Source organism: Anoplophora glabripennis, unplaced genomic scaffold (assembly GCF_000390285.2).
Source record: "Anoplophora glabripennis isolate ALB-LARVAE unplaced genomic scaffold, Agla_2.0 scaffold152, whole genome shotgun sequence".
Classification (NCBI taxonomy): domain Eukaryota; kingdom Metazoa; phylum Arthropoda; class Insecta; order Coleoptera; family Cerambycidae; genus Anoplophora; species Anoplophora glabripennis.
In genome coordinates this window covers 893,894-912,032 of record NW_019416497.1, presented here as the reverse complement: position 1 = coordinate 912,032, position 18,139 = coordinate 893,894, and the positions used below count along the sequence as shown (strand labels likewise).

The window sequence follows — 18,139 nt, the reverse complement described above, 5'->3', positions numbered from 1 at the left end:
TAAAATTGAATTAAGCGACATCAGCCTTGCCTTAACTACATTGGCTCTATACAAGACAGTGGCGACAATAGCGACTAAACCCCGGTCATCCGCCATGTTGCATCCAGTGTCAAAGTAAAAGTAACTTTTATAAAAAATAAATTAAAGACAAGAGTATTTTTCTTATAAATTTTACGCACAGATTTTAAGCATATAACTCCCTTGGAAAGTGATTTTAAATAATGAATTAATGTAGAATCTACTTGTGCAATAGGGGAGGACAAATATATATTAGTAGCAACTATTGGTTTTTATTTTCTAGGCAAGTAAAATTAAGCTTACCTACATTACACAATGAAATTTATTGAGTTTACATTACAAAAATAAATACTTAATACTAGTGATAGTATTTATTACAATAAATGTCCAGCAACACTTTTACTTGCAAGCTTTTTTATGCTTTTTGGCATTTTTTGGAAGCTATGATTAATCGGAACATAATAAATCTTTTAACAATATTATATTTGATCTGATGACAATTTGGTTGATCTAAATTTAAACCAGACATTTCTTTTAAGAAAAACTCTTTTAAATTTATGTTTTGTCAAGATACAATCGCAAAAAATGTTGTAAAACACTTTCCATCTGCAAGAAGAAACAAAATACCACTTTATTGCAAAAGAGAGTGCATGTTCTCTAAATATCTTAAGTACGCTAAATTTTGAAAATGTTTTATAAATCGGCGTTCTAGAACTAACAGCGTGTACACAGTTTGTACAAGTTTTTGGTGTTTTAACGATACTTTGAACAATATATTCGCACACATTATAAAGAGAATTTAATTCACTAAACCTAAGATTAAATTTTGGTTCTTCTATGTTAGCAGGAACCTTAACTTCCTAAGTAGGTGTTATATTTTTTGTTATAGTGTCCAAAAAACCTGAAAGAATTTCACGGTCGTCGTCCTTATAGGAGCTTCTGCAAACATTTATAACTATCCCTTAGCACAGAATACCCAATTTATCATTATCACTAATAATCACCAAAATTAAAAAAAAACAATACAAGTACATATATAACAATTTATCGTGCTCTTCTCACTTTGTCCTTTAGATGACTTAAGCCTCTTTGAAGGTCTGGCAGTCGACGAGAGTTTGATAGATGGATATATGTTTGAATATATGAAAGATATATTATTTCGCACAAGCTGTATCACCATACTTGATTATGGTAAACAAGGTTATTTGGGGGCGCTGATTACAAATCCAAGGTTAGCTAACCTCCATCATGTCAGATTCAAGGTCATCTCAATGTCAAAAAACCATTAGAAAAATGTGAAACAGTAGGTAGGTTTTTGAGGTCACTGAATACGAATGTCGGGTTCGCTGAAGCCTACAAGGACACCTAGCGGTCATTTATAAGTCATCTAAAGGACAAAGTGAGAAGAGCACGATAAATTGTTATATACTTGAAAGGCCTTTCATAGTAATATTGAATCTGACTTTTACAGTGACATTTAACTTTATGGCTAGGTCAGTTAATGAGATTTTTTTTTATAAAATGAGCAAATGCATTTACGCATATCCCGTGCTCGGGATGGTGTTTGCACAGAGTTATGTGCCATACCTACTAAAACCTCATCTATCACCATCACTGGATGTAGTTGTGCTGGCCGCAGCTGTATTTCCCGATGTCGACTTGGGATGGAGGGGCCCGGCGAGTTAAGGCAAGGCTGATGTCGCTGAATTCAATTCTGAGGTGCGCTTAATCATTGTAATGTTTTTTTCACAAATTGACCTTGAGATGACCTTGAATCTGACATGATGGAGGTTGGCTGACCTTGGATTTGTAATCAGCGCCCCCAAATACCCTTGTTTACCATAATCAAGTATTGTGATACAGCTTCTGCGAAATAACATATCTTTCATATATCCAAACTCTCGTCGACTGCCAGACCTTCAAGGAGGCGAAAAAAATTGGTTGCAACCAATTCGACGGGGAACCAAAATCCCATATATTGGGTGCGTGGTCCTCAGCCCTCTGTATCTCGAAAAACAAGCGTTTTCGACATTTTCTTCATAGGATCCTTTCTTTATTTAATCGCTCCAATTCAAATTTTGAATTTGGTTACTTAGTCTTGCAACACTTTGAATGTTTTTTGATAACAAACATGTAAATATGCTAAAGAAATAATTCTTTAAAAAAGAAAAATAAAAATTCCTATTTTATTTTAAAGGAACACCGACTTACCTATCACATTGAAATTAAATAAAGTTGCAAACTTTCGAAGAATTTAACTCCATTTTTTTGCGTATTCACTAAATTCAGTTGCGAATTCAGTATTTTAAGGAAGTATTCAGTATTCAGTATTTTTAAGCGGTCTCCGTTTAAAAAATTAATAAAGTTAAAAGTTTTGGTAATAAAAAATGATTATTTTAAAATAACTGATATAGCGTATTTAAATTTATATTGCAAAAAATTGATGAGTATAATAATTCACAAGAAAATTGACAAAACCGATATTGTAAAGTAATCTCCCAAACTTATATCTGTCAAGTTACGAATTCTGCCAACTTTTTCGAAGAGTTGGGTGAACATGTATTAAATATACATCGAGCTACTGATACAAACTAAATTTTTTCCCCTTATGGCTTCCATATATCACTAGAGAAATTTATTTCTCCCGTTTTCGCTTTGACAGATTCTCATTTCCCTCTCTTTGTCCGCCTCGTCCTGTCCGCAAATGCGGTGCGTTTTAAATAAGTTTCGTTCTGTCAAGTATCGATTTCAGTACTTTATTGTAAGGTACAATGCGTTAGCAAGGGGGATTCCTGATTACGTTTTAAAATGTATTTCAAATCGTTTATAAATAAACCCAAGAACCACATATTAAGGTAAATCACGTTTTCAAATCAATTGGATATCTAAATCTGTCTAAAATCATCTACACAACCATAAACATACATAAATGATTTATTCAATAGTATTCAGTTAAATGTATAACATTTCATTGCTAAAAAATAATTTAAGTATACATCGCAGGATAAAGAGCTTTTAATAAAAAAATTTGTGACATTAAGGCTGGCGATTTATAGACAAGAAATCGCACTTTTAGTAAGACAATGATAGAGCAAATAGATCTATCCAGGAAGTGACGAAGCGTAAAGCTAAACTAGAGCAACTTTCTTTAATTTTTCGCATTGAAAGATCACGGGGAACATGCAAACATCAGAAAATGTACCTTTCGATTTTGTACAGCAAATTTGTAGAGATACCCAATAATTGTGATTATGTTTATAGTATCGTACGTGATTTTCTGTATGTTCAAAAGGCGTGCAAAGTCAGGAAACGAAAGATAAACATAACAATATGTGTTTTCCCTTATTTTTAATGTATTGTCAGTTGTCTTATACCTAAAGAAAACTAATATAATTGGTACAGTCCAACTTGCTTAAAATTCTGGACAAAAAAATTGAGCATATAAACGCCCCTATTGAGGTATTGAATTTAACTATGTCCAAGACTAATCGCAAACGATTTTGGTATTCTTAGCAGTAATACTATTTGCTCTACACACTGTTTTTATTTAGTTATATATTTATATATTTTTCTAGAACAGTTTTCATATTTGACAGGTCAATATACAGGGTGAATCTTAAATATGTACACTTGTTTTAAACAACGGTACAATTTATAGTTTACAATGTAAATAAATATGTTTTCTAATAGAAAACTTGTCGGGAATCGCTGACTGCTCTGATATTTACGCGTAACGTAATTTGTTTATTCTGAACAGGAGATCAGCTGTGTAGTATTGCAGATGTTGTTGAAACCTAACTTTTTATATGAAATAGTAAAAAATTAAATAAATATGCACTATTTTAACCGAAACGTAAAAGTAGCTTTGAAATATATCCATTCCTATTGGCAATGGTTTCTGACAATACTATACGTGCCTTGTTATTCACATTTGTCTTATAAAATCAACGTCCAATTTAACGATTTTCGAAACGAGCGTTGCGGTTTGTGGAAAACAAATCAGTGCTTTGAAAATCATTATGTACTACTGGAAAGATTAATATGTACGTATTCAAATTTAATAATAAATAACGTTATTTATGTATTCGTGTCCGCGTTTTTTGTAGCAGGACTTTCACAACTTGTACAAAAAGTCCTTTAAAAAAAAGTTCATGTAAACATATATGTATATATGCGTCGTTTTCGATTTACAGAGTGTTCAAAATGCAAACGTCAAACCATTGCTACAATACCTTGGCAACTCAAAAACAGAAATATTCACGGTACACTTGAAAACAAGTAAATAAATAAATTAAGCAAATCTCGAACCTATTCATGAAAATATTTTATTTTTGTCTAAACAAAGCGAGATAGGATAAAAATTAAATGACAAAAAAGTTGTATCTTTGATAGCTAAATCTGAGAAAAATTTCAAACTTACCAAAAAGCAGTGGCGTACCGTATTTTTTTCTATTTCTATCAAGCTGGTATCTTGATGTGACGCCACTGGAGAAAATAGGACAAATTAAATTATGTGAGAAAATGAGTGTTATTATTACAAACAAAGTTGCCAAGTTTCAACAAAGTTTAAAAAGGGGTTTTCGTTTTACGAATAAAAAATCAATTGTCATTTTAAACTTGTAAATCGAAAACGACTCATCTATACATATATGTTTACATGAACTTTTTTTTACAGGACTTTTAGTACAAGTTGTGAAAGTCCTGCTACAAAAAACGCGGACATCTTGTATATAAATATTAGTAATTGAAAAACACATATATGTATAACATATTGGAATCATTAAATATTTTCCTTTTGTTGTTTTACCATTGTCGTATTTCAAATCCAGAATGTACTTCGGATTTCGCTCAATTCTCGAATCTAATCGACGAAGGCATTTGCAGACCCCTACGCGCGGAATTATCTAGTCGATCATCCCTATGAAGCAGAAAAGACTGAGAGAAAATATATAGGAGAGCGAGATGCCGTTGACAGAAAGAGCGTCGATGACCATCGCGAGACGCTTAAAATTTTTTACGTGAAAACGTTAGGAATACCACGTGATACGAAACCGAGTTGTTGGCTCATAAATCTAAAATTATAGTCAGATTCCAATACGGAACAAGTGAACAGCTATGAATTGTCCAAATCTGGAGAGGCCAAATGACAAGATTCGTACCGGAGACCAGTCCTTTAGAATAAGCGGAACCATCATGAAGCGGGATCGAACGTCTACTATGGTATCTTGCAATTCTATAACCAGAGCAAAAGTCTGTAGTCAGCGTGTGTATACAACTCAAATTCAACCATAATAGTCGCCTTTCAATACTTTGAAGCCGTCCTTATTTATTTAGAAAGAAATAAGTTCGAAGGGTTGAATTTGAAAAACTAAATTCAGTTTTTTCTGAATTCGTTGAACGAATTCCAACATTTACCATATAACATTTCTTTACTTGCCATATAAACGATACTTTGTAAGCATTTGCAATAATAAACTTTTTATTGTAAAAAAAAATTGTTATATTTTGTGGCGAAGTACTTACTGTTCAAGGTGTAGATCATCAATCATCTAGCGTCTAATCTGTCCAAAACTTTCTGTGCCTGTCGCGAAGATCCTAAGGGATAAAGCCAATATAAGAAAGTAGCGCTAAAAAATTAAAATATCCCTAATAGGCCTTACAAAACTGACTATCAGACGAACAAAATATGGTGCTTTTTTAAAGTAATAGATTATTTGTTTAAAAATTGCAAAATATTATGTTTTAGTAAATGTTTAATGGTTAAATTATTGACAAAAATTTTTTTACATCTACAATAGATTATTAAAAAATATTTTTTTATTTTCGTCTTTATTACCTAATATTAAGCAATAAAATTTATCCAGTCTCAGACTGAGCATTCCTTCAAAGTGACATTGATATCTGCAGGACGCTGTGTATATTAAATTACATGAATATTCACGCTCAAACTCCAACAATTCAACCTACGCCTACAATATCCGCTCGTCATTTGGCTATGCCCATTTATTCCCAAAAACAATGCCATCCCTTGACGTCAAACGGGGAATAACCAATTACGTCTTTGACTCCCACCTGACACTGTTAACTTGCAAATTAAATTTGAAACGTGATGTGTCATCCCTAAACTTTTGTGGATCCTACGTCACGCTCTGATTGGCCTGCAAATATTTTTAGTGTTTAATGTGTAAAAAAAAAATCAATTGGGCGCTTGTGGTTTTACACGCAATGTTAAAATACGGTAATGATCTAAATCATGAGGCAAGGCCAACGTATAATACTTTTAATACGTCTGTGACCAAAACCTAAAAAATTATCACATTAGTTCAGGTATAATGGAAAATTGTGGTAATGAACTGAAAGAGACTTATAAGCGATAAAAAGACAGTATATGAGGTTATCTCAAAAAGCACGAAATGAATTATATTTTGCGACATATAATTTAATTAGAATATTTGGCAATAACCTATCTGTAGGATGTACTGATGATAAGATAGGTCGTATCTTAAGGGACGTCATATTAAAACTATCTAACCACCTCAAAGAAAATAGAGGCAATCTTCCCTAAGACGAGCTACAAGAGTGACAGTGATATATAACATCAAAATTTACTTCACGCTTTGTATCCTCCTGATGTATACTATCGATCTAAGGTATACAGTTTAAGAAACAAGATTGAAAAGGACAACATCAGCAAATTAGACTGCAGCCGCAGCAGCAGCAGCAACAACAGCAATAACTACAACAACAACAGCAACAAGAGCAGTAACACCAACAACTTAAACAATAACAATAGCAACAACAACAACGGGAACAGCAACAATGACAGAAGCAGCAGCAATAACAACAATTGTAATAGCAGTAACAATAATATGTTATTTGTTGTTATGTTTCGAAATATCTCCATATTTGACTATTCTGTTATTATCGTCAATGTCGTTTATTTAATTTGATTTTTGAAGAGTCTTATCAAGAATTCATTTTTCTCTTGCTTTTCAGAAATATTTGTTCTTAGTGAATGGAAAAAAAGAAACTATTGTTATCAATCTGAAGAAGTATAAACACTCATGAAGGTGTCTTAACTTAACTATTAAAAAAAAATCAATATTATACAGCTTGTTACATTGATATTGCAGAAACTTTTGAAGCTAATTACTTTTGCCAAAAAAAGCAAAAATAGTGGAAGTAATTTTTTTTCAAAGATTGTTTGAAAGAATGAAGTTTGAATTACTTATTAAGAACCATTAAAGATTGAGGTTTACTACTGATACTGAGGTACAGTACAGTTACCTACAAGTCAAACTAATCAGTGGCGTCGGAATTAGAAGGTGTTTAAAGAAAGTTATTTTAATTTAAAATTAAAAACTTGTAGTTTGAAGCATTTACTCGTCTCGGTCCAAAAAGTGTAACGACCTTAGCAGTACTGTTAGAGAGCATGGTGAAAATTAATAATTTTCACAAATCCATATCTCCATATTCATCAAATGAGGAACAAATTTTGCTGCAACGCGATGCATTTTTCAGTAAAAATTTCATGTCATCACCCATTTGTGATGCTAACCTCTTCTGCAATTTCCTTTACAGTCAATCGGCGTTTTGCACGCACCAGATCTTTCTGAACGTGGAAGTCTTTCAGTTCAGAAGCCTGGTTGACGATCATCTTCAGTTGACTGACGCCCACTTTTAAATCGTGAAAACCGTTGTGTACGACCCAGAACATCATCTCCGTAAGCTTGTTTCAAAAGTTGAAACGTTTCCGTGAAAGTTTTCACGAAATATTTTACGTTGCATCATTGTTCAGGAAAATCGCACATTTCAAAAATCTTCACTAACACTTAAACAAGTTGCACTCAAATAACAGTATTACGAAAACTTAATGAGATATCAAGAATCCAAGAATATGTGGTTGCAGAGGAGATTATATGCAGTGCAATACTGCCAATCGCATGTCAGTAAATATTTCCATTAGCGCGGTTATTTTCTGAACAGGCTTCGCACATATAACACCCTGTATAAATCATAATCCATTTACTATACATTCTGAATCAATTTCCTCACAACCACCACAAAATACCTAACAATCTACAGCATTATAAGGCCATCAGTGTATTGGAAGACCATTAATATTGTCTTCATAATGTGAATATTATAAAACTAACGCTGTTGCTAATCGCCTTATTTATCCTTTAATTCTATTTGAAATAGCTAAACAGATATAATGTAAGAAGTTACTTGCGCAAAACTTCTGGCAAATAAAATCCTAGCCTAGATTTCCCTTGGCACCAATGAAAAAGATATCAGGTTCTGCTCTACAAGTTTTTAGCTAAGGTATTTACTGCATTTAGGTTGCGCTCCATAGTAAAGATTTCTACGTAATTTGAGTTACTACCTTACCATAGGCACTCTGGATGTAGGTAACGACACGGTGTTCAATAATTTAGTTAACAAGGCATACGGGACAAGTTAGCGAGCTAGTTAAAACCGATAGTAAACTAATTTTCTGTTTGATGTGCTTAGTACTGGGAACTGTAATCAACTTTGTGGAAAAATTACATGAAAATTTGTCTTTGGTAATTGTGATTATTCTTTTAATATAGGTACATACATATAATATTTATGACAACAAAGACTAAGATTTTGTATAGAGCGAAAATAGGTTTTAGGATATTTTTAGTATTTGTCAAAAGAAGTATGCATAAAACAGTTAAAATGTATTGTGCTTGGTTTCTAAAAGAAACTTCAATTATAACTCATTTAATATGGTAGTATAGTCAGCACATGATTTCCGAAAAGTATTCTAACTATTTTTTTACATTATTCTCTATATTATGTAGTACTTCCTGATCATAATAATGCATGCCCCGGAGTAACTTCGTTCCATATTGTTTATAATGAAATTTTTTAAACAATTGTCAATTGTTATTTTTAAACGGTAGAAATTTTCGTATTCTTTCACTTAGGTAATATAAATATAAAAATTCTGTCAGTCTATGTTAAACTTAAGGATCACTAATTTGACGTTGTTTAACCAATAGAAAATACATGTAAATATCCGATACCATAAAGAAAATATTTTTTTTGTACTCCTTATATTGCCATTAAAAAATCCGCAAGCAAGAATAAGAAAATTTTTGTTGCAAACCACTTTTCTTAAATTATTTAATCTGCGCGCGATATCGACAGTACGAGGGTGGTCCCAGAAGTACACGGCCTGACCTAGAGATGGTAGTTGTTTGAAAGATATCACTGTATTAGAAAGTGCACAATCTATAAAGCATACGTTTCGAGTTTGAAGACGCCATGTTGTTTAGTATTTGTTTGACAGCCATCAATAGTGAACGTTCTCAGTGAATTTGTGAAAATGGAGAAAACTGACCAATCGTTATGTGATACAATACTTTTATTTGAAAGGCCTCAGCCCAACCAATATAAAAGCTGAACTAGATTCTACTCTGGGTGAGTCTGCTCCTTCGTTTACAACAGTAAAATATTGGGTAGCAGAGTTTAATCGAAGCCGTACGAGCTGACAAGACGAGCATCGCAATGGTAGACCAAATGAGGTGACGACCCCAGAAATGGTGAAGAAAATCCACAAAGCGGTACTGGATGATCATCGACTGAAAGTGTGTGAGCTAGCAGACATAGTAGGCATTTCAAAAAGTGCGGTACATCTCATATTAACTAAAAATTTGGATATGAGAAAGCTGTGTACAAGATGGGTGCCGCGTTTGCTCACACTCGAACAAAAACAGTGTCGTGAAGATGTTTCATTGAGTGTTTAGCGAAGTTTCACAGTAACAAAGCAGAATTTTTGCACCGTTTCATAACCATGGATGAAACATGGGTCCATCACTTCACATCTGAAATAAAAGAACAATCAAAACAATGGACTGAAAAGGGAGACCCGGCTCCAAAGAAGGCGAAGACCGTTCCATCTGCAGGCAAGGTCATGGCGTCGGTTTTTTGGGATGCGCCTGGGATAATTTTCATTGACTATCTTGAAAAAGGAGAAACTATCAACGGCGAGTATTATGCGAACTTATTGCAACGTTTCAGGGAAGAAATCAAGCAAAAACGGCCGCATTTGGCTAAGAAGAAAGTGCCGTTTCATCAAGACAATGACCAATTTTCTCCATTTTCACAAATTCGTTGAAAATGTTCACTATTGATGCCTGTCAAACAAATACTAAACGACATGGCGTCTTCAAACTTGAAATATATGCTTTATGGATTGTGTACTTTCTAATACAGTGATATCCATATGACTAAATAAATAAGACCCATGAAAAGGATAGGAAGAGTAGAATCATGAAGGTACGAGCGCCACCTCACAGTCGTTCGAAACACTGCCATCGTAAGCAATATTTATTTATGTATTGAAAACTGTAATACTTACTTGAACAGAAAAGTAATGTTGTTATTAGAACCTATAGAGTTCGTTGGAAAAATTAAAAATTTGATTATATTACATGTATTCTTTCGTGAGGAAGCTGAACAAACTGATTGCAATCGGTAACTAGCCAATCATAATGCAACATTTTTTAAATTCTTAATCATTCTTTACTGATTTCACTCACTTTGTTCAATACGAAAGAATACGTATATTAAAGATTAGGTCACAAAGTGGGTGTGTTCTGTGGATTAGATTTGAGGTTACAATTTATTTCTTCTCTATGTTGTATTGTGAATAACTCTTTTATCTATGATTGTGAATAATTAACTCGTAACGTAAGTTACCGCGCTAGTGCTTTTGATAGAAATGGTTTTCTGTTTTAGACTAAAATTTAATGTAACGCAAGAAGATAATTATAATTGTTGAATTGTTCATCTGAATTGTCTTACTGCTTTTGCTTGTTTTACTTTTTAATTGAAAATGTGGAAGGAACTAACATCACTGTTGTGAACCAAACTTCAGGAATACATATTATTTATATACCACAGATACTTCTTACAGAAAAAAAAGCTTTTTCAGAGTTACTGCAGACAGGGAAATGATTTGGATAGAATCAGTTCGCAAATTATGTAAACAGATTTTAACCTCATCAACAAAAAATGTTTTTTTTGCGAAGACCACTTTGAATTAAAATGTTTTAGAAATAGTAAGAAGAATAGCCTCAACAAAAATGTAATACCAACAATATTTTGTGAATCAAATAGTATATCATCATACTTTGATTCTCTTAATACTAACATTTACTTGAAAACTACTCTTACTAGTAATTATCTTTTCTTTTTATTTAACAGAATGAATTTAAGTACCTGCATTTAAAGAACAACTACTGCTTTTGCATTTTTTAGTCATTGCTTAAAATATGAAACCAATAATAGCCTTTTAATTGATATACCTTCTAAAAAAGTCATTCTTTTATACCATTATTGTGTGTAACTTACATGAAATGAAATTCATAAATCATACATCATACATACATCATACATCATACATCAAACATAATTTTGTAAAAAAAAATCTGGTCAATTTTTATATTAGAACTGATATGTTTTTTTTTACAAAACTTTGTAATGATTATGAATTTTATTCCATATATAAGTTGCACTCTGAATATTATGGTATATTTAAATTTGCCGCCAAATGCAGCGTAATAAAGCATATTAGGCAGCGACATCTATTGCATAGTTTTTGAATTACATTCTGAAACCAAAGACGGGTAGCACGGTCATTGCAGTTTCTGTTTTGTATTGCAGCTGCTATTTGTTCGCAGAACGTGTGTAAGATGGCGCCAGTTGCGTCTGGAGCAAGTGGTGCTTCCTATGAAAGACAAGGAAATAAACCCTCTTATTTAGTTACTCATATGGTGATATCTTTCAAACAACTACCTTCATCTCTAGGTCAGGCCGGGTACTTCTGGGACCACCCTCGTATACACCACTCGGCTTAAAGTATTTTTGTCTCTCTGACTTTTCCGCTTCTCTAATTGTAAGTCGAGGATTTTTAGTTTCCATGTCTTGTAAACTATTAGATTTATGAAAATTTTAAAAATTTTAATAGAGATCAATATTATTAATAACTAGATTATTTATAATTTACTTATACCTATAGAGATATTTTTTTTTCAAAATTCAATATAATAAAAATTATTAGCTTTTGAACTAAAACATATGAATAAAATTATGTTTTCTCGGTCTTTTGGTGCAAATATTATTTTAACGAAAATTCCGTGTACGTCAAACGCTTTACATTTTCATGCACTGAGAGTTTCTGCTCAAACATACATTTGGAGAAAGCTATTTATGCTCAATATGAGCAATTAGATTTAACAAGTCTGGGATATAAGAAAATAATCGTATACTTACATATATTTTTAATTGGTCAAAAATTGCCAAATAAGTTATTTTTTAAATACAAAGAAATTTTCTGATACAGCACACATCTACAATTTTCAATGTAGAGGCTTATATAATATGTTTACCTAGGTTATGCATACGTTGGATTTCGTGTACAAATTTATATAAAGGAGAATAATCGATTTAGTTTCGCAAATTCGGCATTCAGTCAAAGGCAAATTTTATTACTCAGCTAAATTGCGTTTCATTTAGATAAGTACATTACATATTTGAGAATAAAGAGGTTATCTTATAGGTTTAGTACCACTAAAATATAATACTCTTTAAAATATTAGTGGTTTAAGATTGCAAGGACATATAATTACAGGATAGCCCCAAAAATTCTTAGAACTTTAAGGGAAAACAAATAATATTAAACATATTGACTCATACATAAATATAGAGGATGAATCTTAAATGTTTTATAAATCTTTTAATTTTCAAAGCAAATGAGTCCAGTGAGTCATTTTCCAAAGTTATATTTATGGGGGTTATTATTTTGTTAAATCATCCGCATGTACATTTTGAGAACTGCTGTCTACATGCTAAGTAATCACGTATGTATGCTAGTCTGCCAAGCTTATGTTTAGAATTTTTTTTAAAATAACATTTTAATATTTTAATTTAATAATGCGGGCTACATCTAATTCTAATGCATAGTGATTTATTTTAAAAAACAGTGACTGTTTTAAGAGCGAAATAAAATAAAATTAGGTAAATAGTAATCTTAGCCCAAATTTTAATTCCATAATAATGAAAACTCTAAATGATTGAAAAATTAATATCAGAAAATTAAAAGTATCATGAAGTATCATTAAAAGTATCATCAATTACGTTATCTAAAAAGGAAATATATTGAATTAGTCGAAAAATTTAACATACTTGCGTAATTACTGAAAATTATCGAAAAATAAAATAAACAGTTAGTTCCCATAAAGTATTTACTCAATAAGGCAAGGTAAAGTTGTCATAACCTTCCCATTCACATTATACAGTAAAAGTTAACACCCCTTATTTGATAGCGGCACATTAAAATAACCCGCAGCACATTAAAAATTAATTTAAAAAATAGATTGCAATACTTATAACAAATATGCATATTCTAATTTTATACAAATCCACTTTAAATAAATTAAAATATTTCTCATCATTGATTTTCTAAGTACTGACATGTTTACCCCAAACTGCAATGCTCGTCTCGAAAATCATGTGAATAATTGAATACTGGAGTTTATATGCTAGTGTAAATAACACGATAAAAATGATATCGCCGAGAACTTTCGTAAAATAAGAGTGGCAAGGGAAGATATTTCAAACTTCCTTTGACGTATCGTTTTTTCTTTCTTTTTTTGTTCTTCCTATCTTGTACCTATTTCATAAAATGCTAGAGTTTAATAGTTCTTTACAATACCGGCAACACTGAATAGTTGATTCCCCATTTATAATTCATATTTATTCTAAACTTGATGTTTTTATTACTATTTTCTCGCAAAAAAACTATTAATTACATTATGCACACTGTAAACTGTACCACTGTTTAAAGTATATGTATGAATTTTTTACTGTTTTGTTTTATTAAGACAATTTTAATTAAAATGAATAAATATTGCCCATAATTATTGACTGTGATATTTTTCTGTACTTGTTTTGTTTAACTAACAGTGATTTACAAAAACATTATTTTAAGTTTTAATGCACAAAACTATAAAAGTATCTCGCTTTTACTTCCAAAATTGCAAAAATTGACGTCAAAAATTATATTCGAACTCGAGGTTGTTCCGTCTTCTCCTAAGTTTTATGGGTCATAAATGTAATGTTGGAAAGGGGCTTGGCAAGCTACCAATCGACCAATTTCCCTCAAATTTATATTCTTTACTATTTTTATACTAGGATAAATACCTTTTATGCCTAATAAACAGCAAGTCACTGTTTATAGTTTTTTTATTAAAGTAAGGATAATAATTGCGAAGACTTTACTTGTATTCGTATTTTTAAAGACAATAATCCAACGAAATCATACCACAGCCGTCAGGAGGTCACGTGATCAGCAGCCTTTTCAATTTTCCGAACCTTGGCGTGTTCCAACACACTTTAAAAATCAGTCAATAATGCATGCATATAAATATATTTCTCTCCTAGGCCAACGATTTCCAATAACATAAATTTTACAAGTTCAACCTGAAGGCGAAACATAAAGTTTTATTCACCAGTAACTTACATATTTGACTAATTGCATTTCCTTTATTTTATTTAATTATTCAGTTTCTATAAATAACGGTATAATTTTTATTTTAGTATAAAGTCAAGATGCCGCAAGGTCCTAAGCCTAGCCCCCTAATGAAGCCCTTCGTGGTCCTCGCTCTTCCTGGAATGTATTTATTTTATAAATACAACCAGTACAAGCGGAAAAGGAAAGAAAATGCAACAAAGCGACTTGCTGAAAGGGAATTGCAACATTTAAACTATAAAATAGTAAGTAGATACCTACTAGTAAGTTTGACTCAGAACTGTACAGGGTGATACCCTCCTTTATTATTCCTTTGCTGTTAAAACATACGTAAAAAGTTTTGCACAATTAGAATATGACATCAGAAACGATTGAACACCATTTTAAAAATCTGTTGCCAATTTTATTTGAAGTTATTAATATTAATGTATTTAATTTACCGATATCTACTCTGAAACTTGAAGGTAAAACATCGACTATTTTTAAGATTTTTGTACTTTTTTAAGAGAAAAAGTTATACACGGCTGGAAAATCCACATGGTCCATCTGCCTTTACATGAGAGCGACAAAGTAAAGTAAAGAAATCCGTGCGATAGACAAGGATGGGTATAGCGAAAACGTTTCATAATTTGAATAGTCACTCCCACTTCTAATGGGCGGTGATTATTCAGATTATGAAACGTCTTCACTATACCCATCCTTGTCTATTCTTGTCGCTCTCATGTAAAGGCAGATGGACCATGTGGATTTTCCAGTCGTGTATTTGTTTGTTACCTATACAACAAACCGTTTTCGAGATAAACGCAGTTAAAGATACCATACCATATCTTAATAAAATTAAAATATAATTATAGACCACTGTCAACATTACAAAAGAGTATGGTTGAAAACACAAGACCACAAGATAAAATTGATGAAAGGTTCCTTTGACCAGACAAGGTGCATTATATGTGTTTGAGGTCGGTGAATCTGAATCCGATACCCGTTTTGCTCCAGAATGTCAGGTTTTTCTCCCAATCTCAAAAAGCAGCTAAAAATGGTAAATCAATATCAACCCTGCAACCTAATCAAAGTTCATAATTCCATATCTTTANATAAGTAAGGAATCAGTTGCCTATGTATTTTCCTCAATACTGAATCATTTTATCTCACTTGGCAACGCCGTGCATCCCAGTTAAAGGTCCAAGGTCATCGCGGCGAAATTGACCACATCAAAGAGCTGTCGCATATGGTTGTAATATGTGCTACTAGTAAGTTTGACTCAGAACTATACAGGGTGATACCCTCCTTTATTTATTATTCATTTGCTTTTAAAACATACGTAAAAAGTTTTGCACAATTAGAATATGACATCAGAAACGATTGAACACCATTTTAAAAATCTGTTGCCAATTTTATTTGAAGTTATTAATATTAATGTATTTAATTTACCGATATCTACTCTGAAACTTGAAGGTAAAACATCGACTATTTTTAAGATTTTTGTACTTTTTTAAGAGAAAAAGTTATACACGGCTGGAAAATCCACATGGTCCATCTGCCTTTACATGAGAGCGACAAAGTAAAGTAAAGAAATCCGTGCGATAGACAAGGATGGGTATAGCGAAAACGTTTCATAATTTGAATAGTCACTCCCACTTCTAATGGGCGGTGATTATTCAGATTATGAAACGTCTTCACTATACCCATCCTTGTCTATTCTTGTCGCTCTCATGTAAAGGCAGATGGACCATGTGGATTTTCCAGTCGTGTATTTGTTTGTTACCTATACAACAAACCGTTTTCGAGATAAACGCAGTTAAAGATACCATACCATATCTTAATAAAATTAAAATATAATTATAGACCACTGTCAACATTACAAAAGAGTATGGTTGAAAACACAAGACCACAAGATAAAATTGATGAAAGGTTCCTTTGACCAGACAAGGTGCATTATATGTGTTTGAGGTCGGTGAATCTGAATCCGATACCCGTTTTGCTCCAGAATGTCAGGTTTTTCTCCCAATCTCAAAAAGCAGCTAAAAATGGTAAATCAATATCAACCCTGCAACCTAATCAAAGTTCATAATTCCATATCTTTATGACACGAGAACCCAAAAACACAATAACCTATAACCCCAAAACCATAACCTCAAAACCAATAAACCTAAAACTCTATAATTTCAATAGCCATGTCCTTTATCGTCAAGATGGATAGGAATAGTCACAGATTCGACAGATAAGAGATAGAAGATTTTGTTTTTGAATTGTGCCCAAAGATACTCGCTAAACAAAAATAGCAATCATTCTCATGATTTGTTGGTTGGAGAAGCAAAAGTTTGTTTTTTCTGTTTCTTAAGTTGCACATATCGTTTTTGGAGTCCAATGAGAAATTGTCTACTCTCTTATTGCACAATATTCTTCTTGTAGCATTATACTCATCAAAGGCCAAGTTACCTACCAATGTAGAGCTGCGATTGCTTGAAGACGACGCCTTCACCCTGACCAACTGCCGATACTGGGCTTCCGACTCCCTACATCGTACTTTTTTTTCCGTACCTACCCTGACGGTATGAGCGCCACTATGCAAAGACTCTTCCGGATCACGGAACAACTCCGTTGCCCATCGTCATTAAGTGGAAGTACCCTGGATGCAGACCCACGAAAAAAAATTGAGATTGGGTGTTTAAATCTCACGTGTATGTCTCTTTGTTGCTGCATTGTGAGGTTATTGGATTATAGGGTTTTGGGTTATGGATTTTGAGGTTATGGAGTTATGAGTTATTACGTAGTCAGAGTTTTAACTTTTTGAGATTCATTGTTTGAATCTCCCGTGTAAGTCTCTCCGGTGCTGCATTATGGGGTTATGAGGGTTTTAGAATTATGGAGTTTTGGGTTTATGGGTTTTGAAGTATGGGTTTTGGGGTTATAGGTTAATGAGTTTTTGGGCGAGTTTGATAGAAAAATCTGACGCGATGGAGCAAAAGGGTCTCGGAGAGTATGAATAAAGTGTAAAAGAATAAATATCACTATCACTATCACCAAAGCTTTTAGAAAACTCGAGAGTGAGTGTGAAATTACATTAATTTCTTTATAAACTAATAACTACACATACTTTATCTTAACTATGTGAGACCGATGTCTCCAAAAGTATTTATTTTATCTGACGTTTGGTCGAGAAACAATTATTTGAGGTCTGTTTTGTAGGTAACATAATATGTTATTGTCTTTAAGTAGGGAGTTAAATAGTCGTACAATCTAGCAGCTTAATTTAGGAAACATTTTATTTCCCCAGTTTTTCTAGGAACTGGAACCTTTATTCTAATTTTATCTTGTTCAGTGTTATGAGTGTGGTTTATATTTTCTTTGCTTTGTTTATACAGGGTGATTCACAACTTATCCAAAAAAATTTGGGAATAGATGGGTCATGAAAAATGGAGTCGATATCGTAAAAAAAACTTTTGTAAAATCCTTATAGTTTCCGAGAAAAAGAATTATTGAAATTATAGTATTTACAACCTTTACATCGCTGGACTACTGTAGTCTCTAGCGTCATTCGCGTTGTGCGTTGTA

At 32.5% G+C, this 18,139-nt stretch overlaps 1 protein-coding gene across 1 annotated transcript in view; it reads left to right on the top strand.

Moving 5' to 3' along the window:
• LOC108908062 overlaps nucleotides 1-18,139 on the top strand; it is a 146,765-nt gene that overhangs the window by 12,934 nt on the left and 115,692 nt on the right. Inside the window, exon 2 of the mRNA XM_018711971.1 lies at nucleotides 14,653-14,829. Coding sequence (XP_018567487.1) covers nucleotides 14,665-14,829 — 165 coding nt within the window. The 5' untranslated portion in view covers nucleotides 14,653-14,664. The remainder of the gene's footprint in view (nucleotides 1-14,652; nucleotides 14,830-18,139) is intronic.